Source organism: Nilaparvata lugens, chromosome 2, assembly GCF_014356525.2.
Source record: "Nilaparvata lugens isolate BPH chromosome 2, ASM1435652v1, whole genome shotgun sequence".
Classification (NCBI taxonomy): domain Eukaryota; kingdom Metazoa; phylum Arthropoda; class Insecta; order Hemiptera; family Delphacidae; genus Nilaparvata; species Nilaparvata lugens.
Window position 1 is genome coordinate 71,282,911 of NC_052505.1, and position 25,973 is coordinate 71,308,883.

Consider the following 25,973-nt stretch of genomic DNA (forward strand, 5'->3'; position numbering starts at 1 on the left):
ATCTTGGATATGAGGGAATCACTGTGGGTAATTTTATAGCTGCTATACTTCTTAATTCGTGTGTAACTATAGTGGTCAATATAAGGTCTACTTTGAAGATAACTGTGACTACGCATATTGCCAGTTTAAACGACCAAATTGGGGCGTTTACTTTTGATCCAATTTAAACGGCGTTTACTGGATAAAGATGGAATCAGCATACGGATCCACGGTTTAAACCATTGATGGGCAAAAAGCAGTTCAAACCAAGCATTTGTATATTGAACTTCCCATTGTGCCTGACCTTTTTAAAAGATGATAAAGAAGATAATTTTGAATAAAATTTAGAATTTAGAAATAGGCAGACACATCTAGAAAATACCTGAGTCTATACCTAATTCATGCAGGTGAACGGGCTAGAGTCAAGAAAACTTCAATTAATCTTGCCATGCCTGATTTAATAGGTTTATACTATAGAATAACACTACAATTTGAAATAATTGAAAAATACAAACAGCTTCAATAAACATTGGCAACTAAAAGCGAACAACAGAAACAACAATTTCATGTTACTTTGTTGACATTCTTCATCTGATTTGGGGGCGCATTACTATCCTTCGTTTAGATAGCAATACGTCACAAAACCAAACAATATCAGTCATAAAATAACAAATTAATTTCAACATGAAATTACTCAAGAAAGAAAAGCCCGTTGAACCCAAATTTCGTCGATAGTAACCCATATAACCCATTTCATAATAATTTTGAATCCCCACTTTTGATTGACATTCTCGAATGAACCTTTGTTTCACTACACTGCACTTTCGTTGGTCTGTACGTTGCTTTATCGTCGGGGTTACAGTACCTTGTTTTTGGCGGTGAACTTTTACCGGTTGAATTTGGCTTGACGGCGACGTCCTCTTACGTCCCTAGACCTGTCGTCTGAACGGGTGTCTTGAAGCGGTGTTACATAAAATTGCGGAACCAAAGTGGTGGTAGTACATGAAGTTGGTTTGGGGACACACATGAACCGCTGTAAATAAATATATTACAGCATTAATTTCTAACTCTTCCTACAATTCATCAAAAGCTAAAACAGGAGTTATCTATTGATTACAATTAATTAAATTCTCTCATTCTATTTGAATCCTCATTTTATATAGATTTTTATCTTTAAACTACTGATTCTTTGTATCAGAATTAATGGATCTTTCTTCACAAATAATTCAAAAGTTCTGTTATAACTTAATAAATTAGCGTTCAGTTAAAAGCCTTAACGCCATGAGAAAACACAGTCAGAAAAATATAGAATTGAGTCTTAAACTCAATATGAACATAATCTTAAAAATTTCATTCCAATTTAAAGGCTATCTTCCTGACTTTCAGCAATACTCTACGATAATATATCTCCAGAAACAATAACTCAAATGTAACGTAACTGAAAACTTTCTATACTTCTTTAGGAAAAAAATTTATAATTATCTTCCATCACTAATAAAATCAAAAGGATTATTCTCAATCAATATTATTAACTTGAAAAATAACAGGCTTTGTTAATACAATACTCTTATGGAAGTTTCAATCAATTAAATTCCCTAAATTATATTTTAACCTTATTTTACGTACCTTAGCGGTTATTTGAAGAAACAATTATTCGTACATGATGAAGAAACACAATTAAACTTTTCAGGACATGGCACTACTAGAAAATTTGAACTTTAATAAAAATAAAACTAGCTCCTACATTAACTAATGATATAAACTTGTAAACCTGTCCAAAAAGGGCGAAACATAATGACTACATCTTTACTCTCGTAGTGCTCCTAGCAAAGTGTCCTCCGAAACGTAATCTGGTCTCTCGGCTGGGGAATCCCCCCACTACTGTATTTAGAAACAGGTCTCCTATTGGGCGAAGGGAATCAATTTGACCAATCGTCGCGTGGCTTCTAGAGCCTTAGGACCAAATAGTAGGTAACTGCCAAATCGGTAGTTTGTTATAATTTCAATGCTTGCTGTTTTCCAACTTATCGCACACTATGTCGCGACAGGAAGGGTAAGTTTTAGAGATAATTCCATAATCTACATTCCTCGACGACTCGGAGCCACAATTTTTAAATATCTATCATGGGAAACACGAAGTCATGGTCGTTCATAATAGAGAGAGAAAATAATTTATTTCGCTAACTCACAATAATAGCTCTAGTCTATTGCGTATTAAATTTACTATTATAACTTGGGAAAAGGCCTGAATTAAAAAATAGTGCTTGGCACACCATTCCTATTGACATGAATAAATGTTGATCTTATGATAAATATGGCTCAAAATCAAGAGATATTTTTGAATTGCTGAAGTCTAAAAATTTACTTCCATCTGAACTTTGCCCTACCAGAGGGATATTCCATTTTTTACATTTTAACAGTCTGTATTGCTGATTATCATTGTAAGGTGGTAAATTGCAAATCCCTTACAGATGATACGATGTTCTTGATATTTATAAGAGCAGTTGTTAAATTCCCTCTTTTGCAAATAAATTCACAAAAAATTAAGGCCGTCCGGCTCGCAAAATTACTGGGTTCAAACCTCAGCTCTAGCTCAGTGGTAGATACATGAATTTTACAAATACAATTAATCACCATAAGGTTCAATGACCGGTGATTAATAATTCTTACCGCTGCTTCTATGAAGTTCTTGAAGAATACCAGTGAGGAAATTAAAAGAATATTTGATGACTGATTATCAGTAACCATGTACCACTAGAGAATGATAAAGACCAACTATAGTTTTTTCTAGTTGATTCTTAAAACGCTCGTCATGAATACAGGTATTCACCAATTTATCCTTCCAAAATTCCTTAGAACTTACAATGACAGTTCTTGAAGCTCTCTGGATCCTTACATGATATAACTGGAACCTTATTAATATAATTTTCTATATACTTGTTCTGACAGATTAAAGTGATTATCATCAAAGGATGATAAATACTGAGTGCTCTTAATAGTCTAAGATCAATATTACTTGATTCAATAATTTTATGTGCTGCTGAACACTTATTGGTACTAAAACAGCTCAAACTGTATATCACGAGATGAATTGGGATAAAATGAATTTCTATGATTTGTATGCTGACATAAAACACAAAATATATTCCCATAAAACAGTGTATATAAAATATTCAATATCTATAATTTTTCAATATATATAAAATTTTCTTATATCTATAATTTTCTTTAAGTAAATTCTTTTCTAAAATCTGAACAATTATCACAGGATTTGCTAGTATTCACAATAGTGAGTTTTGAATTCATAAACACATTATATTTAATACTGATGCTTAGACTTCCAGTCAATTCAAAATTCTACAAATAAAAACCTGTTTGGTCTATAGATTTGATATGATATATTTTGATCAATTAGCAAAATTAATAATTAACCAATTAATATTCAACCATGAGATCTCAGGGATTTATATGAGTTTGGGCCGTGCATGGAAGTAAGCTTCCTACATATATCAAATAAATTTATAAAATGTTCTTACAAACTATGTGATAGTACTCAACACGTTGTGACTTTTTATTGGATTTAAGTTAATTTTAATAGCACTTTTAATTAATTTCCCCACTATATTTAGAAAGGCCTTGAAACGAGCTTGTTTGATTTATCACTCACATTAATGAAGTTCTCGACGGTCTCGTGGATGTAATTAATTATTTCCAATAATTAATTAGGCAGGTTCCTTTTGTCTCTGCTGGTCCAGATTTCTTATAGATTTCTCTCCGAATTAAAGATATATTTATGGGAATTGATTGTAAATTACGAACTCTTTAACAACACTGAGTTCACAGATAATTTAACATTTGATACAAATATTTCACATTTAAAAAAAGTTTTGGCTTGGTAATTTTTAAAATTTAAAGGAAGGAAGAACACTAAACTCCATGTGCATCCTCTCAGGTCGAGATCTTAAGCCAGAAGAAAGAGGTTTTCAGAAAAATTTATCTCTTCCTAGAACAATTTTGTAAGCTTCTTTCTGATTGGCCTTCAATTTAGTAGATTCAATACAATTGGTCGCCTCAGAATCAGGGCTTCTTCAACTTTATAATAGAAAAAAATTTTAAATAAAAAGTTTTTATATAATCACATGTAGTGTTTATCTTAAATTAATTTCATAAATAAATCGCAACACACGATTTTAATTGTTAATATACATTTAGTTTTTTATATGAGTTTTGTATACTCTGGATTTTCGTGCTTTTTAGATTATAATAAATATTTATAATTTTTTATACTTAGCTTTTGCAGACGACCTTGCTATAATGTCAGATTCATTGGAAAGTGCAATAAAACAAATAGAAATTTTAAAAGAATGTGCTGAACAAGTAGGCTTACAAATATCATTTGAAAAAACTGTTTTCACAACATCAAATATAGAAGTTACTAAATTACAAACAAAATATGGAACAATTAAGAAGGTACCATACTTTAAATATCTTGGGGAAATTATATCAGAAAAACATGCACAAAATGAAAGGATACAGAAAGCTCGTAAAGGCCTAGGGCTAGTGCAATATATTTATAATAAGAGATGTATGTCTATCAATACCAAAATCAAACATTATAACGCAGTAATCAAGCCAACAATGTTGTATGCCAGCGAGACCCTAACACTTAGCAGAAAAACAGATACTGAAAATTTGAAAAAAGAAGAAAGGAAGATAATTAGAAAAATACTTGGACCAAGAAAGACCGAAGATGGTTATAGACTACAGAAAACAGCCAAAGTTGAAGAATACTCTAACATAGAAGCAGACATCAGGAAAAGGCGCCTTAAATTTTATGGTCACATAATGAGGCTTCCAGATCACAGACTTACAAAAGAATAGTAACATATGTAGCAACCCTTAGTAATGGAGGTGCATGGATGAAAAACGTCAAGAAGGACTTAATACTTGCTAACATTAACAATGATGAAATATACAACAGGAACAGTTTCAGAGAAAAGGTTGAAAAATGGGAAGTTAAACCAGAGATGACTGTGCCAAGAGTGGGAACAAAATGGAGTGAAGCAAGGAAAGCGGAGTTCTCACTGAAAATGAAAAACTGGTGGATTGATAAAAAGAACAAGAAAAACAAAAAATGAACCAAATTTTGCTCAGCGTCTTCCATCTGGGAGCTTGACGGCTAATAATAATAATAATAATAATAAATATTTATACAGCAATAATAGTTGTCCGTATTTCTATACATCAACCTTCCTTAGTATATATAATAATACATCTTTTGTGAGTAAATTTTTATAATTCAACCTATTATACTGGTTGATCGAACGATCAGCTGATTCACTCAGTATTGATTCAAATAATTATCGATTTATTCAAGATCGACTGATTCTTTTCAAAAATGTAAACAAATAATTCTAACCTCAACGTACATGCAAACTTTTATTTTTTTTATAATCCGCCAATAATAAGTAAGCCGCTTTATAATTTTTTAATTTTGCCAATGGATTCTCATAGTTGTGGAATCACAATTATACATGTTTTCTTATCGTTTTTGATAATACTATTACTCTTTATCGCTAATAATATTCGATTTAAGTTGATTGATCCTTTGACTAGGTCTAACTTCTTTTCCATTTTATAATTCTATTAAAATTCACTGGTTCATTTCAAAATATTTGATGGTACTAAAATACCACGTGACATCATTCACTGGTATAATGGAAGTTTTAGGGTGCTCAAGAAGGATTATTTCTACAGTGAACTGATTTCTAACATGTTGTGGCTGTATCCGGGTCATCTAGCTGTGGTGTAGCATTCCTTATTTTACCTACAACCATGTTACAATGTGATAATTACAACATCACTTATAATATATAAAGGGATCGGGATGAAATAGTGCCAAACAAAGACCTTAAAGAGATATCCCAGGTAGCACAGAAACGTTGAAATAACGTTAGAAACACGTAATACCTTAACGTTGAAAAGACGTTTAAATTCAACGTTGAAAACACGAGAAAATGTCCGCCGTTTCCACATTATTTTCAACGTTGAATAATAGTTGAAAAAACATTGTAACAACCATTATTTTCAACTATAAATAGACGTTGAAAGCACGTCGTGACAACCATTATTTTCAACCATAAATAGACGTTGAAAGCACGTTGTGACAACCATTATTTTCAACTATAAATAGACGTTGAATTAGCCATACTTTTGAACCGGTACCTTATCAATTACATGGCAATATTTCTAAAATCATTTGAAAAGAGATGAAAATACGAAATCATATTTCCATTTATTTACATATGATTTCATGTAACAGAAATATTACCCTGCAATGTGGTACATTGGTAAGTTGACATTAAAAACACACAATAAAAACCATATTCATCTCTTTTCTGTATAGGGCTACTTTTTATAGAAATAGAAAGGAAAATAAAAATCTCAGTATCCTTTTCGAATTATTTAATCACTATTATTAATCATTATTTAAATGATTCAAAAAGGATACTGAGATTTTTATTTTTCTTTCTATTTCCATATTACTTCAATTTTGATCCACAAAAATAGTATGATGAAAGGTTGTTTAAAGAACTAAGATGGTTACAACCAAATTACCATGGTAATTTCATATACTCTGCCAAGCTCAAAAACATTTTATGTCTGTAAGAAACATAAATTAAAACCATTATTCCAAGAATTCAGCAGTTGTTTAAAAATCTTGAATTTTTAGTATGATAATTTTATCTGTGGTGAGCAAAAATAGCTCAATTCTTTCTAGCAAATAATATAGATCATCTAAATTTTTACTTGACATTTATGCCAGGTTTAAACTATGCCAATTGGCAAAACAATAATAATTGTTAATTAGTTTTTATTTAGCTATGCCTAGATGATGGTTCTAGAATTAAAAGATTCAATTGATACTTTACACCAGCTATAAATTTCAGAAGACAATATTATTGTCTTGTCAATTGGCATCGTATAAACCCGCCTACATTTTAGTTTTCAGGTATGATGATAGTTTGTGATTTATGCAATAGAGAAACACATATTTTATTACAGTGTTTCAATAGAAAGGGACTTTCAAAATAACTTTCCACTTTCATTTCATAATACTTTTTAATTACCGACGAAATTAGATTGTTTTTTTCTCCACTGAAAATACTCTGACTGTCGCATATTTTAGCCAATCCTTAATAGCGTCTTCAATTTGGGTCTCAGTCGACCCACAAGATTTTTTGATAGAATCTGAAACATAAGGTAATATAAATTTTAATAAGAAATTCTATAATATGAAGGCAGATGAAATTTTGCCACCACATAGGAGTTATTATTTGATACAGATGTTGCATGGTTAAAAGGGAATTGCTTTTAACAACAAGTACAGAAATTTTTCTCAAGTGCACATCTAATAATGTGCGAGGTGATGACTGTTTTTTAGATAAAAATAGTCTATTACTATACAATAGTCAGACGAGAAAGTCACGCCAGCTGTTCGTTCAAACATTCAAAAGAACTAAGAATAGAGTAAGAATATTGGGTTTCCAAATTTTGTAGCATAGACGAATTTTAACTTGAAATACTCCTCTTTCATTAGGCCTATAGAAGTAAACAAATAAGGCTCTATATAAAATTTATTTTTCAGATTTATGAGTAAAATTTAATAGTTACTGTAGGTACATACTTAGTTTTATGAAAAAAAATAGTTGTATCCCAATATTTCAACCATTTTTTATTGGCCTACTAAATTTTGTAAACCTAGACCAAAAGTTTAAAATAACAATGAAATTAATCAAAAATATCCTTGACATATATGGGTTGTAAAAATGCATAAATTAATTGAAAATTTAATTTTAAAATGAACAAGTTTAAGCTAAATTTCGTCACCATGGAATGATGATATTTGGAAAATGTTAATATTTATGAGCTGAACTCCGGACACCCGTTTTCAATTTCTTGGATCACCGAGTTAATTACTGAACTTGTTAAAAGCAATCACTTTGATGTTAAGTGATTTATATTAAGTTCAATGTTATTATATTAAGTTCGATGGAATTTCTCAACACAAGCAGTCCTGTGACAAAAACAATACATAGATAGCATAATGAAAATATTTGTGGAGGAATCAAAGTAATAGTAATTTATTTGGAAGTTAAGTAGTAAGCTACATGTAAAATACTTAAAACCAAGCTTATTGTATTATATTAATTTTTAATAATTATATTAAATTAGAGCCCTCTAATTTAAAACATAATATAACTTACCTAACCCTAACCTCAAATGTAAACATAATTAATATGTTCAACACACAATATTTGTTTTGAAGTTTAGACAATAAATCACCAAACAATCTCATCTTTTAAATAAGAATAATAAATTAAATAAACTTACCAAGTCAAAGTGGAATAGGTAGACTCTTCTAAAAGAGTTCACAGCTTTCATCAACGTGATGAGAATTCAAACAAGAAATGGCGTTGATCAGTTGATCGTCGTTGATAGATCCGTTTTTGTGTAAGGACTACTGTAGCGCTGTGAGTGGTGGAATTGGAAGCTCGTTTTCAACGTGTTTTCAACGATAGATCAACCGTTGAAAACAACGTTGCATTTAAAACGTTGAAAAATTCAACCGCTAACGGTTATTCAACCTCAACAACCAAATTTCAACGTTGGAAACACGTAGGTGTGCTACCTGGGATGTATCTTTAAGGTCTTTGGTGCCAAACAACATTTTCTGGAAAAATGAGCTGCGGCTACTACCATGTGTTAGGCAATATGCTAAACTATAAGTTCATAATGCATTATGTTGCTGTGATACCCTATGACTACAGAGTGCTCTGTTGATAAATTATGTTATTAATATAAAAATGTTATTGTATAGCCTATAACAAACAATTGAAGGGGTCGGGATGAAATAGTGCCAAGCAACATTTTTTTTATTTTGAGTTAGAGGACTTTCAATATTCTATCTAATCCGCAATCATAATGTATTTTTCCTACAACCGCTCATAAAGTTATTCTTTACGAACTGAAAACTCATCATAAAACAGTTGTTTTGTGAGGAGCGAGTGATAATCTACTTTACGCTAGCCAGCTGTTTACTTTACCGCTCGCTAACTGCAGTGCATGTGCAGTAGCATGGTGTGATGATAAAACAGCTGTAATATTTATAATCTGTAATCTCTGTTACTAAGACACATATTTAATGTCGAATAAAGCTCGTGTTGAGTCAAATTCTATTACAATTTATTCGACATTAAAAATAAAATAAATGGGTTCGAAAAGAAAAACGAGTAAACGTCAAGATTTAGTCAGTGAAGGAGAAAACGATTCGCAAAACCAAATGCTTGGATAAATACTGAAACCAACAGTTTTATCGATTGACCAAGATTCAGATGAAGCACCGAAAACGTGGAGACATTGGAAGGTAACATTTTTAAACTTCTTAAAAAACAGTTCAATCCCGAAAAAGGATGAATTGAATGTTTTGATCAATTATGTGTCACCGAATATTTTTGAAAGTATTTGCAATTGTATATCATTTGAAGAAGCTATAACAACTCTTGAAGAAAGCTTTATAAAACCTCAAAATGTAGTACATGCACGTTACTGCTTATCTAAAACAATAAAACAAAACAAACCCATGGAGAATCAATTGATCAATTCTATAATAAACTAAAACGGCTAAGTTTACCATGTAACTTTCAAGCAGTCACGGCTGACGATAACAAAAGTGAATATATCCGAGACGCGTTCATCTTCGGATTAGAATCATCGAAAATCAGACAACATCTTTTCGAAATGAAATCGCTAACTTTGCAAGACGCTATCTCACAAGCACGAATGTTAGAGAATGCTGAAAACATTGCTAAAGAATACGAAACCAGTTCAGAATATGTTAACACAGTCCTAGCAAACGAGAATAAAAATACCGAGAAAACGACTTTAGTCCGTAATTCTTACCAAAAGAAGATTCAATGCAGATTTTGTGGCTATAATAATCATACTGATAATAGCCAATGCCCAGCAAAAGGACAACCATGCCTAACTTGTAATCGAATAGGCCATTTTTCGAAAGTATGCAGAGCACGAAACGATAAAAAAAAACCAAATGGTATCTGCCACAGTAATTTCAGCAGCAAATACCAGCACTGACCTCTCAAAATGTCTTGTTCCTATACGTGTTAATGGAATAGATACATTGGCACTATTAGACACTGGGAGCACAGCAAGTTTTATAGATAAGAAACTAGTAGTACAATCGAAGATGAAAACTATGCCATATTCCAATTTGATTACATTTGCTTCAAGTGCCTGCAACACTAAAACAACTGAGTGCGCTTTGTGTGAAATATATTTCCAGAACGAAGAATATAATGATTTTCCTTTGATCGTATTGAACAAATGTTGCGCTAGTGTAATTTTGGGACACGATTTTCTAAAGAACTTTTCATCCATCACTTTTGATTTCGGTGGATCTAAAGCAGCACTACAACTGAATGAAGACAATGACGCAAGAAGGCCTACTTATGAAATTAAAAAGTGTGCTCTAGCCCAAGCTACAGTAGAACCTGTCTCATTGTTTCGTGATCTTCAACCGGACTGTCGGCCTATAATAACTAAATCGAGACGACATTCAGAAGAGGATTACTTGTTTATGATGAATGAAGTCAAACGGCTTAAAGATGCTGATATTATAGAAAATAGTCATTCTTCTTGGAGAGCTCAAGCATTTGTTACTTCAAGAGAGAACCAAAAGAAACGTATGGTGATTGACTATTCACAGACCATCAACAAATTCACGAATTTGGATGCCTATCCACTACCACTAATGGAAGAATTAGTCAATAAGGTAGCGCAATATAAAATATTCTCATCTATTGACCTGAAATCTGCCTATCACCAGATACCAATCTTGCCTGAGGAAAGGCATTTCACCGCATTTGAAGTTGGACACAAACTGTATCAATTCAAAAGAATTCCGTTCGGAGTCACGAATGGAGTAGCTGCTTTCCAGAAAGTGATTGATCAAATCATAGAACAAGAAAATTTGACATCATGTTATGCCTATTTAGATGATATTATTGTATGCGGAAGGATCCAAGAAGAACATGATGAAAATTTAGAAAATTTCTGGAGAGCAACAGAAAAATATGGCCTCACGATTAATGAAGAAAAGTGTAAAATATCTATGGAGAATTTAACCTTTCTGGGATTCGAAATTGGTCAGGGTATGATTAAGCCCGATCCAGATCGATTGAAACCACTCCTTGACTTACCAGCTCCAAAAAATCAGAAAGAATTGAAGCGTGTCCTTGGAATGCTTGCACACTACTCCAAATGGATAAAAGAATTTTCAAAAAAGATCCATCCACTTGTGCATAATACTCACTTCCCGTTGAATGAAGAATGCAGAAATATATTTGAATCATTAAAGAAAGAAATAGGATCTGCAGTTCTAGTGCACATTGATGAAAAAGTCCCGTTCACTTTGGAAACTGATGCCTCAGATTACGCTATTGGAGCAGTATTAACACAGAATGAGAGACCAGTGGCGTTTTTCTCAAGAACTCTTTCCACATCTGAAACTAGGCACTGAAACTAGTGGAAAAAGAAGCTTATGCCATTGTGGAATCAATCAGGAAATGGCGACATTACTTACTTGGACGAGAATTTACACTTATCACAGACCAGAAATCAGTTTCATTCATGTTTAGTAATAAACAAACCAGCAAGATTAAGAATGACAAAATCCAACGATGGCGCCTTGAATTGTCAGAATATAAGTTCAATATAATTTATAGAGTTGGAAAAGAGAATATACCAGCAGATACACTATCAAGAGTCTGTGCCACTGTTGGATGCCATACAGATATAAAGAAACTGATAAAAATTCATGAGGACCTGTGTCATCCAGGAGTTACTCGACTCCATCATTGGACCAAAACAAAGAACTTACCATATTCAATAGATGATGTAAAAGAAGTATGTTCCAAATGTATTACATGTTCTAAAATGAAACCACGCTATGCCAAAGGAACTGGCCGCCTTATCAAAGCAACTCGACCATTTGAACGTCTTAATATGGATTTCAAAGGCCCACTACAATCAAGTTCAAGGAACAAGTATATTTTAGTTCTTATAGACGAATATTCCAGATTCCCATTTGCCTTCCCCTGTCCTGACATGACTACTAATACAGTAATAAAACACCTTACATCACTATTCTCTCTTTTTGGTGTACCGTCTTACATACATTCCGATAGAGGAACATCGTTTATGTCATCAGCTTTGAAAAATTTCCTACTATCAAAAGGAATTGCCAGCAGCAGAACATCGCCCTATAATCCAGCCGGTAATGGGCAAGTCGAACGGTACAATGGAGTTATATGGAAAAGTGTGATGCTAGCCCTAAAATCGAGAGGTTTGAACAACAGTCACTGGGAACAAGTTCTCCCCGATGCCCTTAACTCTATTCGTTCCCTATTATGCACAAGCACCAACTGCACACCACATGAGCGGATGTTTTTACATGCAAGAAACTCAAGTAATGGAAAACCATTACCAACCTGGCTATTGACACCTGGACCAGTATGGTTGAAGAAGATGACAAAAAACTCAAAACAAGAATCGCAAGTTGAAAAAGTTGAATTAATCGAGAGTAACCCTGAATATGCGTTTGTTCGCCACAACGACGGCAGAGAATCGACAGTCTCACTTCGCCAGCTCGCCCCATACCCCACGAGTGCCAATTGATATTAAGGGGGGAAGATTGTGATGATAAAACAGCTGTAATATTTATAATCTGTTATCTCTGTTACTAAGACACATATTTAATGTCGAATAAAGCTCGTGTTGAGTCAAATTCTATTACACATGGCTTACTTTAGATAAGTATTTAGTCAAGCTCAGCTTCAGGCCGAGAAAAGTGGATTCACTTGGGTAGACTCCCAATTAACTACCAGCTTTACGCCCTTTATCAAATACCAATACTGAGAAATTCAATTCAATGATAGTAAAAAAATATATAATATTAATGGATTGACTAATTTTAACTTTAGCTCTAGGAGTTAATGCCTAGCTTGGCAATATATATTTCACTGTACTTACTTTCTGTGTCTGTATTTCCTACGAGCAATTTTAACGATCAAATGTATTTCATTAATAGATGAAAGTATTAAATAGTACCTTCTAAATGTAAAATAAAAATATGAAAGTCGAATATTGTCTTCTTCTGAATTTGATGCATTCGCTTTTTGTGCATCTATAACTAACTATACACCGTAATGATAATCGATAGTTCAATAATATCTATCAAAGGGAATATATTCTACTACCATTTAGTTTTTGTTCGTAATAATATCCATCAATTTATATTAAAACACATCATTAAGTACCCTACCCTTTATTATTCTTTTTTCTTTTAAAACACGACTGGTTTCAACTCATCTTTTTTTATTTAGGAAAAATGGCTTTAGATGAGTTGGAACAAGTCGTATTTTGGAAGAGAAAAATACAAAGAGTACGGTATTGAAGATTTATATCATGTTTTAATAATTTCAAAGTAGCCTTATAAAGAGAAGTGATAATTCATTCATCTTTGTCCATTAACTCAATTATATCTAGGCATAATAGTATACAAAAAATCACAGAAGAATTGATATCCAATAGCAATAGTTTAATCTATCTTTACATATATCTGTGGGTTTATAATCACATTATTGACATAAATCAAATACTTACTATCCCTACTTACAAATGCAAATGATTTCACAATATACAATAATGCAAATAATTCCACAATATACAATAATACAAATGATTCAACAAAATACAATTTTTCTAATGGTGTAATGAATCTATGCATATCAAATAAAGTAAAGTCGGCCTGAACCACACGTTGCCATATTGAACATGTTCCGGCCTTCTATCTATAGTAGGCTGTGGCAGTAGGCTATATTTTAGAAAAATGCAATTCCAATAAGTTCATGTCACTACTTTTTCACCCCATTTCCAACGGTCATGGTGTCAAAGTCTCATAGAGCATTGACTCTCATGCTGAAGGTCCCAGTTTCAAATCATGTTCCTACCAATTTTTTTTTGCAGATGATACTAATTGTTTTATCTTATTTTAATAATAAATCATTATAAAATAAATTATTATGATTAGATAGAATAATTAAATTCTATCATTTTATAATTATTACATTGATTTATCAAAATAATTGGATAAATTATTAAAAAAAAAAAAGGTTTAGTGTATTGGAATCCAATACTGCAGTTTTAGAAATAATTGTGTAATTCGAGCAGAAAGCTTCTTATCACTCTAGTCAAAATTACCACACTCCGCTATGCGTCGCGTGGTAACTGTTTTGACTCGAGCGATAAGCGTTTTACGCTCTTAATACATTAACTATTATAGTAACAATGTTGTTGGTTTTACTGTTACTTTGGTTCATTAAGAAGTGATAATACTTGGTATTTCATTTTTTCTTCAATATTCATACATAGTATGTCCTTAAACGGGGTTTTGAAATACTATTACAACAGAAATTGTGACTTGGCACTTTTTTAGCATGTTAGAGGATTATTATTGGGATTGAAAAAGTGCTCGGCAACACTCACCTCAGATTCGTTTTCAGAAGTCATTCCATTGTTTTCTGGCTGTACCGTATATGATATGGATCTTCATCCGAATTGTGTAAAAAACATCTGATTCCTCGGTGTCACATTCAAACTCAAGTTTTCTCTTGTTGCTATATGAACGACTCTGAAGATTGACACTGTCTTGACCGTAATATCAAGTTCACTTTGTAGTGAACAATAAGAAAATTCATCAACACAGCACTCTGTGGTAATATTTCTGCAACTTTTTCATTATGGACTTATAGTTGACCGAGCGAAGTGAGGTCTAAGATTCAACTCGACGGTTTGGCATTTCTCTCAATGTTTAAATGTTTATATGTGCACATTTACGGCGAAAAGCGGTAATAGATTTTCATGGAATTTGACAGGTATGTTCCTTTTTTAAATGCACGTCGACATATATACAAGGTTTTTGGAAATTTTGCATTTCAAGGATAATATAAAAGGAAAAAGGAGCCTCCTTCATAAGCCAATATTAGAGTAAAAAATCTGGTGTGGCGCACTCACACAACTTGCAGTTATGAAAATTGATCACCTGACGCTAGTGTCCCCGCGCATCTCAAGTCTACTATTCAAAGATCTAAGCCAGCTGGTGACAGGACAATAACGCTGCAGGCAATAACGAAGTCTGCTATCTCTTCATAGTAAATGATTTAATAGAATCAAAAGTGTTGCCAACAGTTTGCAATTTAATAATTTTATTTTATCGAACTTTGAGCTTATTTTCAATTTAAGGTGAAAATGTTACTGAACATTAATTGTAGAGATTTTTATGCTCAATCTTTTCTACTTGAAATTTTTTGTTTAAATTGTATCTGAAGCCTGATAACCTGGCTCAAATTGAAGATTAAATTTTGCCCCTTGTTTGTATTTGATTATTTGAATAGTAAATTACAGTCCTCTGGTAGCTCTAGCCTGAGCTTTGTTCAGAACATTATATGGTCCTGCCTGGCCGGGATGAATTTAAATTTGTAATTTGTTGATTAATTCACACACATTGGATTTAAGCAGTTTCGTATTTGTCCAATGTTGGCATGTTGAGAATGGTCTGATCCATGATCAACTTAAGTTTGTTGTAGCCTTGTTCTAAGAGCAAGGTTTCTTGTCAATTTGTATTGTCTGAAATTAAATTTATTTCAGTTAAAATTGTAGTTTCCTGGAACTAGGCGCATTGTGCTCTTTTTCTCAGGAATTTGTTTGTTTGTTGGAATTTGTATTGTCCATTTTTTATACATGTTAGTGAAGGTTAATCACCAGCATGATTTTGTTTGTTCAATTCAACAAGTTATTGTTTGTTTGTGAGTTGTTGGAAGAACATTATCTAATCATATAGTTTTGTTCTCAGCAATAACTTTTCTTGTGAATTGATAATCAAAGTTTAACTTTGATAACTTACTAGTTGTGATTCTTCCTTTCATCTAGTTTTTGAACTCATTCTTGTTTTATTGTCTGTTGTTTGTATTGTCGGGGCTGAATTGTTTTGTGTATGAGTTCAAGATGGAGGAAAAATTACAGAAACAAATCAGGGTGCATCACACTATACTGGAACAATTGTATGCCAGATTGCAAAGAATTTATGACCTGTCTAAAAATGTCTCTGATCCAAAAGTTGCTGAGCAATTTTTAATCTTGTATCCTCGGGTGTCTCAGACCATTTCAGATTATGAAAAGACAGAATTAGTGGTTAATGAGTTGGAACTTGAGTTGAATAAAGATCTGTTTCAGTATATTGAAGTAGCGGCTAACACTCTCAAACAGAAAGAGGTGACTGTTGCTATTGCTCAATCTTTGGCAGCTACAGCAGCTAGTTCACAGCCGGTCGTGTCCGAGTCGGTACTGCCTAAAATCGACCTTCCAAAATTTGATGGGAACCAGACTCAATAGTCGGTGTTTTATGAACTATTTAAGGCATTGGTACATGACAACAAGAATTTGAACGATCAGCAGAAGGTCCAATATCTTGTAAGTAGACTTACTGGACAAGCAGCAAATATTTGTCGTCATTTGCCACCATTGGATAACAATTATCAAATAATTTGGCAGGCATTATTGACCCGCTATAATGTTCCACGGGCGCAAGTCAATGCCTATTTCAAACAAATTCTTGAATTTCGTCCAATAAAATCAGAATCAAAGGCAGGTTGTATTGCGATTTTGGATGGGTTTTGCAGTTCAATCAATGCATTGAAGAGATTGCAACTCACTGATTTGTCAGACTCGATATTCCTCTATCATGGCTTGAGATTGCTGGATCCAAGTTCTCATAGAAATTTTGAATCAGCCGTCCGTGACAAGGCTATGCCAACTTATACCAATTATGTCAAGTTCATTGAAAAGCAAATTAAGACTCTTCCTTCTGATGAGAAACAGACTGAATCGTTTAATATGAGGCACAAAAAGGATAATAAATCAAAGGTGTTTGTGGTTCAATCTAATGATTCATCTAACAATGCATCTAGTAAAAATCCCAACTGTCTGAAGTGCTCAAAACCGGGTCATCGGTTGGTAGATTGTGCAAGTTTCTTGAAAATGACTCCTTGGGATCGTTATTGTTTGATTAAAGGAAAGTTTTGTTGTTTTTGTTGTCTTGATGTGGATCATTTGAGTAGAAATTGTCATAGTAAAAATCAGTGTGCTCAATGTCGAGAGTCTCATCATTCTTTATTGCACTTTTCCAGATCAAGTTCCAATGAAGGTGTTGCGTCCTCGTCAAACTCCAAGGCAGGTGGCACATCACCTATTAGTTGTTGTTCTACATCCAACGATGTAGAAAATTCGACCGTTGTGTTGTCGACCATCACTGCACATGTTCGAGATTGTAATGATCAGCTTTGTGATGTTCGTTTCTTGGTTGACACCAGGAGTCAGTGTCATTTTGTTACAGCCAAATTGTGTCGGCATTTGAGACTACCATTCCAGCCCATGAAAACCGTTGTTCGTGGATTTGGTGGTGGTACTAGTGAAGTTCGAGGTCATACTTGTGTGTCGATTTAGTCGAAGTTGGATCCTACCGTCAAGTTTTCGATGGATGCCACAGTGGTAGATAAAATCATCGACAAGTTGCCTTCTTGTGAAATCGACAGATCCAAACTTCATCATCTTGAAAATCTCACACTGGCTGACAACAAATTCTACCTTCCTAGTAGAATAGATGGCATCATTGGTGCAGAGTTAGTTCCTCACTTGCTACGTGGGACTCCTAGTACAGGTGAATCGCACGAATTGATGACTGTTAATAGTGTCTTTGGTCACATTCTGATGGGGAGAGCGCCGATTCTCACTTCAACAACAAATGTGTCGAATTGTTTTACAGCCATCTGTAGTCCATTCGTTAGTAGTCCATCGCTGGATAGTTTTGTGGAACGTTTTTGGGAGTGGGAATCGTGCCCTGCACCAAGCTGTCAACTGATACCGGAAGAGTTGGAGTGTGAGGTAAATTTTTGGAAGTCTGTACATTGTGTGAATTCTGGTCGTTTTGTTGTTGCCTTGTCATTTGCGGAGCCACCCAGCAGCTTGGGAGAATCGTATGCTGTCGCTGAACACAGACTGCTGACTTTGGAGAGACGACTAGAGCTTGACAGCAATACTCGTATTTCATATCATGAAATATTGATCGATTACCTACGTCAGGGTCACATGTCGTTTGTAGCAGATCAGACAGACCGAGGTGGTTACTACATACCTCAACACGCCATCGTGAAAGCAAGCAGCACTACCACGCCCATCCAAATTGTATTTGATGCTGGTTCCAGAACATCATCTGGTTTGTCATTGAACCAGGTTCTTCATGCTGGTCCCAAATTGCAGACTGACATTTTAGTTTTGTTAGTTAATTTTCGTTTGTTCCCAATCGCACTAACTGCCGACATTAAACAAATGTATCAACAGATATTAGTGGAGGATTCCTGCCGTCGTTATCAGCGTGTATTGTGGAGATTTTCGCCGGAGGATCCAATCGAAATTTATCAGCTAAATTGTGTTGTTTTTGGTGTTTCAAGCTCTCCATATTTGGCGCTTTGCACCGTCCACCAGCTTGTAGAGGAGGATGGAAATTGTTTTCCGGCAGCCAAGGCGAGAATACCAAGAGACATGTTCATGGACGACTTAGTCACATCTGTCGCCACAGAGTCAGAGGCCGCGGAGCTGTATCGTCAGTCCAAGCAGCTGTTTGAGGGAGGAGGTTTCTCGCTCACAAAGTGGACTTCAAATTCACCATCAATGTTGGAGAAATTCTCGGAGGAAGGGAAATCGTTTTCGTACAAGGATTTCGAAGCAGACAACTCCTTGGCTATCTTGGGATTGAATTGGCAACCTAGTACTGATCTGTTTCAGTTTTCAGTCACGAGTGGTGAGGTCGTCGCTACTAAGCATTCTATTCTGTCAGTGATGGCTTGTATCTATGATCAACTTGGTCTCTTGTCACCGTTTACATTATTTCTAAAGTGTCTTGTCCAGAAACTGTGGAAATTAGGAGTGGATTGGGACGAGAAGCCGCCTGAGTCTATATGCACTCTTTGGGAGAATTGTCAAAAATAGATGCCTCTATTGTTGAAATTTGCTGTTCCACGTCACGTTGGTTTGTTTCAGGATTCTCACATCAGTTTGATTGTTTTTTGTGACACATCATTGTCTGGTTATGGTGCAGTTATCTATGTGAAGTCACAGAAGGAGAGCGAGGAGCCAAGAGTTGTATTATTGTTTTCAAAGTCCAAGGTAGCACCATCTAAAGTTGTTTCAATACCTCGTTTGGAGTTGTGTGCGGCACTCTTGTTGGCAGAACTCATGAATTCAGTAGTCACTATTATTAGTGAACATTGTCATGTGTCTCGTATTGTCGCACTCTCTGATTCTACAGACACCTTGTGTTGGATTAATGCTCCATCCACGAAATGGCAAACTTTTGTTGGTAATCGCATCGCAAAAATACAGGATTCTTGTATACAGGAGTGGATGCATGTTGCCGGAATTGAAAATCCCGCTGACTGTTTGTCTAGAGGTTTATCACCAGTTGAGCTTGTGAACTTTCCGTTGTGGCTCTCAGGTCCATCATGGATAGCAGAGGACAAATGCAATTGGCCTGTTCGAACTCAAATGGAAGAGATAGTGGATCCACCGGAGGCGAGAAAACCGTCAGTGTTGACAGTCACAAAATCTCCTGATTGTAACAGCAATGTGATATGTTATATAATAGAATAATTATAATGTTGAAATTATTATTTATCATATTGATTCTGATAATTGTAATAGTAAGTTGGCTACACTGCAAGACAGGCTAGACAAGGTTAGACGCTAGGCAGTCTAGAAAACTAGTATGATCCTCTTGAACTTTGTAATGTATTCAAATAAACATGTTAATAATTATTACTTATGTTTTATTTATTGAGTGAACACATAACATGGCGCAGTCGGTATTTAGTTTTGAGTTCCTAGTGAATTGATTGTGTTACGCTGTGAATACGTAAACTGGATTTACAACTACAATCTACAATGGCAGCTTCTTGTAATGTCCCAGCTAAGTTGTGCCTTGATGGCAACCTAAGTGAAAACTGGAAAAAATTTGAACAGTCCTTTCAAATTTATCTTTTAGCCTCCGGACTTGATGGATCAAGTGAAGAACGTAAAGTTGCCTTACTTTTGAACTTGATAGGGGAAGATGCTTTAGTCGTCTACAATACAATTCGTGATGAAAAAGACAAAAAACTACAAGATGTGCTTAATCGATTTAAAAATTATTGTAACCCAAAAAAGAACATTCTACATGCTAGATTCCTATTCAGTGAAAGAAAACAACGAGACGGTGAGGATTTTGCTTCATTTTACACTCATGTGAAAGTATTAATACAGGACTGTGAATTTGAGAATGTCGACGAGATGCTCTGTGATAAGCTAGTTTTTGGCTCCAATAACAATGAAATAAAATCGAAAATGATTAAAGAAGGCAATCCCAAGTTGGATGATGTGGTGCAGACCTTCAGGCTTGCTGATATCTCTTCCAAGCAAGTAGAACAGATTTTATCTAAACCTAACCTCGAAATAATTCACTCTAGTAATGTACATGACAAGAAAATGAACTATCAACAACCTTCTGATAGTGGTCAAACATTGATAAACTGTAATCGATGTGGCTATAATCATGCTCGTGGACGTTGCCCAGCTTATAATAAGACTTGTGCCAAGTGCCAAGGCAAAAATCATTTTGCAAAAATGTGTAAAACAACCAAGCCTAATGATCGACAACGCAAAGTACACTGTATTGACACACAAGAAAATGATGACAAAACTGACTACTTCTGTGGCTCTCTGAGTATTTCATCAATTCAATCTAAGGCATGGTTCCAATCTGTAAGAGTTGAGGATACATTGGACATCGACTTCAAACTCGACCCCGGCGCTGATGTCAACATTCTACCAAATCCAATCTACAAGGAATTGAAGAAAAAACTTGGACACTTTCTAACAACTTCACCTTGTGAATCCCGCCTTGAAAGCTGGAATGGCATACACACCGATGTGGACTTTACAGTTTGTTTAAACATTTCAGTCAATGGACAAATAGGAGAAGAAAAATTTTATGTTGCTGGTAATGAACTCTCAGTTCCAATTTTAAGTCGAGACTGCTGTACTAAGTACAATTTGGTCAAAAGGATTGCAGAATCAACAGTAAGTTATTCAAAGTCAACCATTATTAGTAAATTTAATGACGTTTTTGAAGGTATTGGAAAAATAGACAAACCTTACAAAATTTATCTTAAAGCAGGCAGTAAACCTCATCTATTCCACCTCACAGGGTTCCAATTAAGATTCAAGAAAAATTAGAACTAGAACTTAACAAATTGCTTAAGCTTGGCATTATATCAAAGTCATCTGGTCCATCAGCTTGGGTGAATAGGCTAGTGACTGTTGAAAAGCCAAATGGTGATCTTAGAATTTGTTTGGATCCTAAACACTTGAATGATGCTATAGTTAAAGATCACTTTGGTATTCCCACACTAGAGGAGGTTTCTAGTAAAATAAAAGATGCTAAGTTTTTCTGTGTCTTGGATCTTAAAGATTCATTTTGGCACATTCCACTTGATGAAGAGAGTGCAAATTATTGTACATTCTCCACCATGTTGGTACATTCAAATTCAATAGGCTTCCCTTTGGGTTAAATATTGCTTCAGAGGTGTTTCAGAGGTATTTGTCTGAGATATTTAGTGACATTAAAGGAGTATTCATATACATTGATGACATTCTGATCTTTGGGGAATCTAAAGAGGCAGTTGATAAAATATTATTTCAAGTATTGCATAAGGCTAGAGAATGTAATATAAAATTCAACTTGAAAAAATTCCAGTATATGCTTCATGAGGTTCACTACTTGGGTCACATATTTTCTAATGGGACTATGAGGCCTGATGAAGATACAATAAAAGGTATTATTGATTATGACATTCCAAGTACTAAGGTTGAACTACAAAGATTTCTAGGTCTCATCAATTATTTGCGATCTTTCATTCCAGATTTATCTCAAATTACTGCTCCTTTGAGGCAGCTTCTGAAAAAGGATACAGTTTTTGTTTGGTTGGATGTTCACACACAAACAGTAGACAAACTTAAGAGAATAATAACACAGGCTCCTGTTTTACAAGTCTTTGATCCTCAAAAATCTATACAAATCCAAACTGATGCCAGCAAAGATGGCATTGGATGTGTTTTGCTACAAGGAAATGAACCTATCTACTATGCTTCTAAAGCTCTTTCTCAGACTAAAATCAATTATGGCCAAATTGAAAAAGAATTTTTGAGTATTCTCTTTGCTTGTAAAAAGTTCCATAACTTTATCTATGGTAGGAAAACTGTTGTTTTTACTGATCACATGCCTCTAGTATCAGTCATGAAAAAAGATATTATTAAAATTCCATCCACTAGATTGCAAAGAATTCGATTAAAGCTAACAATTTATGATAATATTGATGTCCAGTATTTACCTGGCAATGCATATTGCAGATGCTATCAGCCAAGCTTGTTCAAGAGCTGACAGACGTGTAACTGATTCGTCCTTAAATGAAGTAATTCACTCTATCAATATTTCAGATGACCTCAAATCAAGACTTCAATCAGAGACCAGCAAGGATCCTCTCTTGAGAAGTTTGATCCAATATTTTCAAAATGGTTGGCCCAATTCTAAGAACAAAGTAACACCTGATGCAAGGTATTATTATGATTTCAAAAACGTTATTAGTGTAGAAGATTCAATTGTATATCTGGACAACAGATTGATAGTTCCTCTATCTTTAAAAAATTGCATTTTGAGCAAGCTTCATGAGTCACACCAAGGTATGACAAAAACAAAATCTCGTGCTAAAAGTATTTTTTATTGGTGTAACATGAATTTAGACATAGAACATTTTATTGGAAATTGTACAGTTTGTAAAAAATTCTCAAGGAACAATGTTAAAGAGCCCATGTATCTTAGGGAGCAACCAAAATACCTTTTGAAACGGTAGCTTGTGACATTTTGAATTATGCTAATTCTGATTATTTAGTTTTAATTGACATGTTTTCTAAATGGATTGAGTTAGTTAAACTTTCAACAAAAACAGCAGATTCAATTATCAAAGTGTTGAAAGTTATATTTTCTGTTCATGGTATTCCATCCACACTGTATGCTGACAATATGCCATTCAATTCCTTTTAGTTTAGTGAATTTGCTGTAGAGTGGAACTTCAAAGTCATATTTTCAAGTCCACATTACCATCAAAGCAATGGCCTTGCTGAAAAAGCAGTTGGTATCTGCAAGTTAATGTTAAAAAAATGTGTTGATAGTTCATCAGACATAAATCTAATGCTCCTGGATTATCGAAATACTCCAGTTGTAGGGACCAACTTTTCGCCTTCACAGTTACTTTTTAGTAGGATCTGTAAGACAAAACTTCCAATTCGTCATGAGCTCTTAGTTCCTCAACTGGTACATGATTTTCATTCCACATTGGTAAAGAATGCTCTAAAATCAAAGATGTATTATGATAGGACATCTAAAGTTCGTAAAGATGTCTTCCGAAGTGGCCAACACATTGTTTATAAAAACGATAGGGAGGGTAAAGAGTGGTATCCTGCTCAAATTGTAGGTGCTGGTAATACCCCTAGAACCGTTATTATCAAAGATGAAAATGGTCGGGAGAAAGTAAGAAATACAATGTTTCTTTAGGATGCTAATGGTTTTAATGATTGTGTTATGGATAATGTTAATGATAGTAGTAATGCCAATGTTTGTAGACAAAAATTCTGGTCTGGAGAGCAAAGGTCTGTCACATTAACTGGACCCAAAGTTCCTGTAAGGGAGCACAGGCCAAGTCGAGTAATTGCACGCCCTTCATATTTGAATGATTATATTTAAACTTGAAGAAGGGAGATGTTATATAATAGAATAATTATAATGTTGAAATTATTATTTATCATATTGATTCTGATAATTGTAATAGTAAGTTGGCTACACTGCAAGACAGGCTAGACAAGGTTAGATGCTAGGCAGTCTAGAAAACTAGTATGATCCTCTTGAACTTTATAATGTATTCAAATAAACATGTTAATAATTATTACTTATGTTTTATTTATTGAGTGAACACATAACACGATATATATTCATTGATCAGTTATGATTGAGACTCAGAGCCGTACGGACGCCTGCTGCTGCCGCTCTCGTTATCTTAGATAGTACGGAGTTCGATAAAAGTGTTCTTGTTACGGTCTGCTTGAAATATTATTCTATAGACTTTACGTATTTTGTGTTGAATTACAAGTTTAGTTATCACACAAATATAATGGCCGATATCTGCAACGTATGTCTAAAGTCACTTAAAAACGTGAAAGTGAAAGTGTTGTGTAGTGACTGCAATAAGAGTTTTCATGGGAAGTGCGTCAACCTATCCGCCGACGACGTGAACTACTTGTCGGATCAGGGCGACGTGTGGCGATGCACGCCGTGCTCCCAGCTGCGACGCAAGAGTATGGTGCTCGAATCCAAATCCACTGTCACATATGATGACATTTTTAAACTAGTCAACGAGCTCAAGGAAGATATCAAGCGTGTGGAAACTAGTCTCGGCACTTCGTTGAACTCCTGTCACGAAGAGCTAGCTGAAGCTAAAAAAATAGTACAGGACCAGAAGGAGGAAATCACGAAGTTAGTCGAAACAATTAATGAGCTTCGAGGTGAAAATAATGGACTTCGTAAGCGGATTGCTGATCTCCAGTTGAGGGTCGACGAGGCTGAGCAGTATTCGCGACGCAATACAATCGAAATTCACGGCGTACCAGTGCAGAAAGGAGAAAATGTTGTCACCATAGTCAAAGATATTGGCCGATCGCTTGGTTTCCCGGTGAATGATACTATGATAGACGCCTGTCATCGCCTGCGTTCCAAGGTGGGTTCCGGAAGGCATCCTGGCATTATAGTCAGGATGGTAAGGAGGCTGGATGCAGAAGAGCTGCTGCAGAAACGACGGGTGAAGCGTAATTTCAACACGCACGACATCGGTCTGACGGCGAAGCCAGCGGAGCCGGTCTACCTGAATGAGTGCCTATCACCAGCCCGGCGTACCTTGTTCAGTGCGGCTCGGAAAGTGAAGAATGAAAAGAACTATAGCTATTTATGGGTTAGAGGTGGAAAAATTTTTCTTCGGAAAGAACAGGGTTTATCTGTGATCACGGTCACGAAAATGGAAGATCTAGAAAAACTGTAAGTCTTTTCAAATTCTTAATGTACTTGTTTTATAAATTCCCTATAATATATTTTTTCCCTATATTAATAGGCCTACTCATTTTATGGTCTTGGTTATTATTCAGAGTTATTTTTCAGACTTATTGTTATTCAGAGTTCAAAGTAAATTTTAATAATAAATTCTGTTCATATTCATATTCATAGTAACTTCAGAATTGCGTATTTGAATTGTGTGTTTCAAGGAATATATTGGTCGAATTGGTTAAAAGTAAAATAATAAGAATTAAATTTAATACTCATATCCGATTCTAGTCAGTGTTTAGTATTTTTAAATCAGAATATTAGAAGTCTTAGACAGAACTTTGATTTGTTTTTGAGTGAGCTGAATAATATGAAAGTGTCTCCGGACTTTATCATCTTGACTGAAGTTTGGATATCTACAGATGAGATAAATCTGTTTTGCATCGATGGGTATAATTCCTTTGGTTTCTGTAATGATAATTATCGAGCAGGAGGCGTTGTTGTTTATGCCAAGTCCCGATATAGATGTAGCGTAGTGAGAGGTGTAGATATACAGTCAGCCGATTGTTTGCAGCTTTCCTGCTCTGTTGATAGCATTGAATTCATTATTTTAGCAGTTTACAGA

At 34.6% G+C, this 25,973-nt stretch overlaps 2 protein-coding genes across 2 annotated transcripts in view; one reads left to right on the forward strand and one right to left on the reverse strand.

Annotated features, from left to right (window-relative positions):
* The window catches only part of LOC111057177 (THAP domain-containing protein 5), a 44,517-nt gene that overhangs the window by 9,292 nt on the left and 9,252 nt on the right, over positions 1-25,973 (reverse strand). The gene's annotated exons all lie outside the window — the stretch shown is intronic.
* LOC111056972 lies at positions 24,266-25,383 on the forward strand. The gene has a single exon (XM_022344386.2). It carries the CDS (start codon positions 24,429-24,431, stop codon positions 25,347-25,349), a length of 921 nt encoding a protein of 306 aa, XP_022200078.2. The 5' UTR covers positions 24,266-24,428; the 3' UTR covers positions 25,350-25,383.

What these genes read in the sequence shown, in the direction of transcription:
- LOC111056972 (XM_022344386.2), top strand. Translation starts at nt 24,429, where the DNA reads ATGGCCGATATCTGCAACGTATGTCTAAAGTCACTTAAAAACGTGAAA.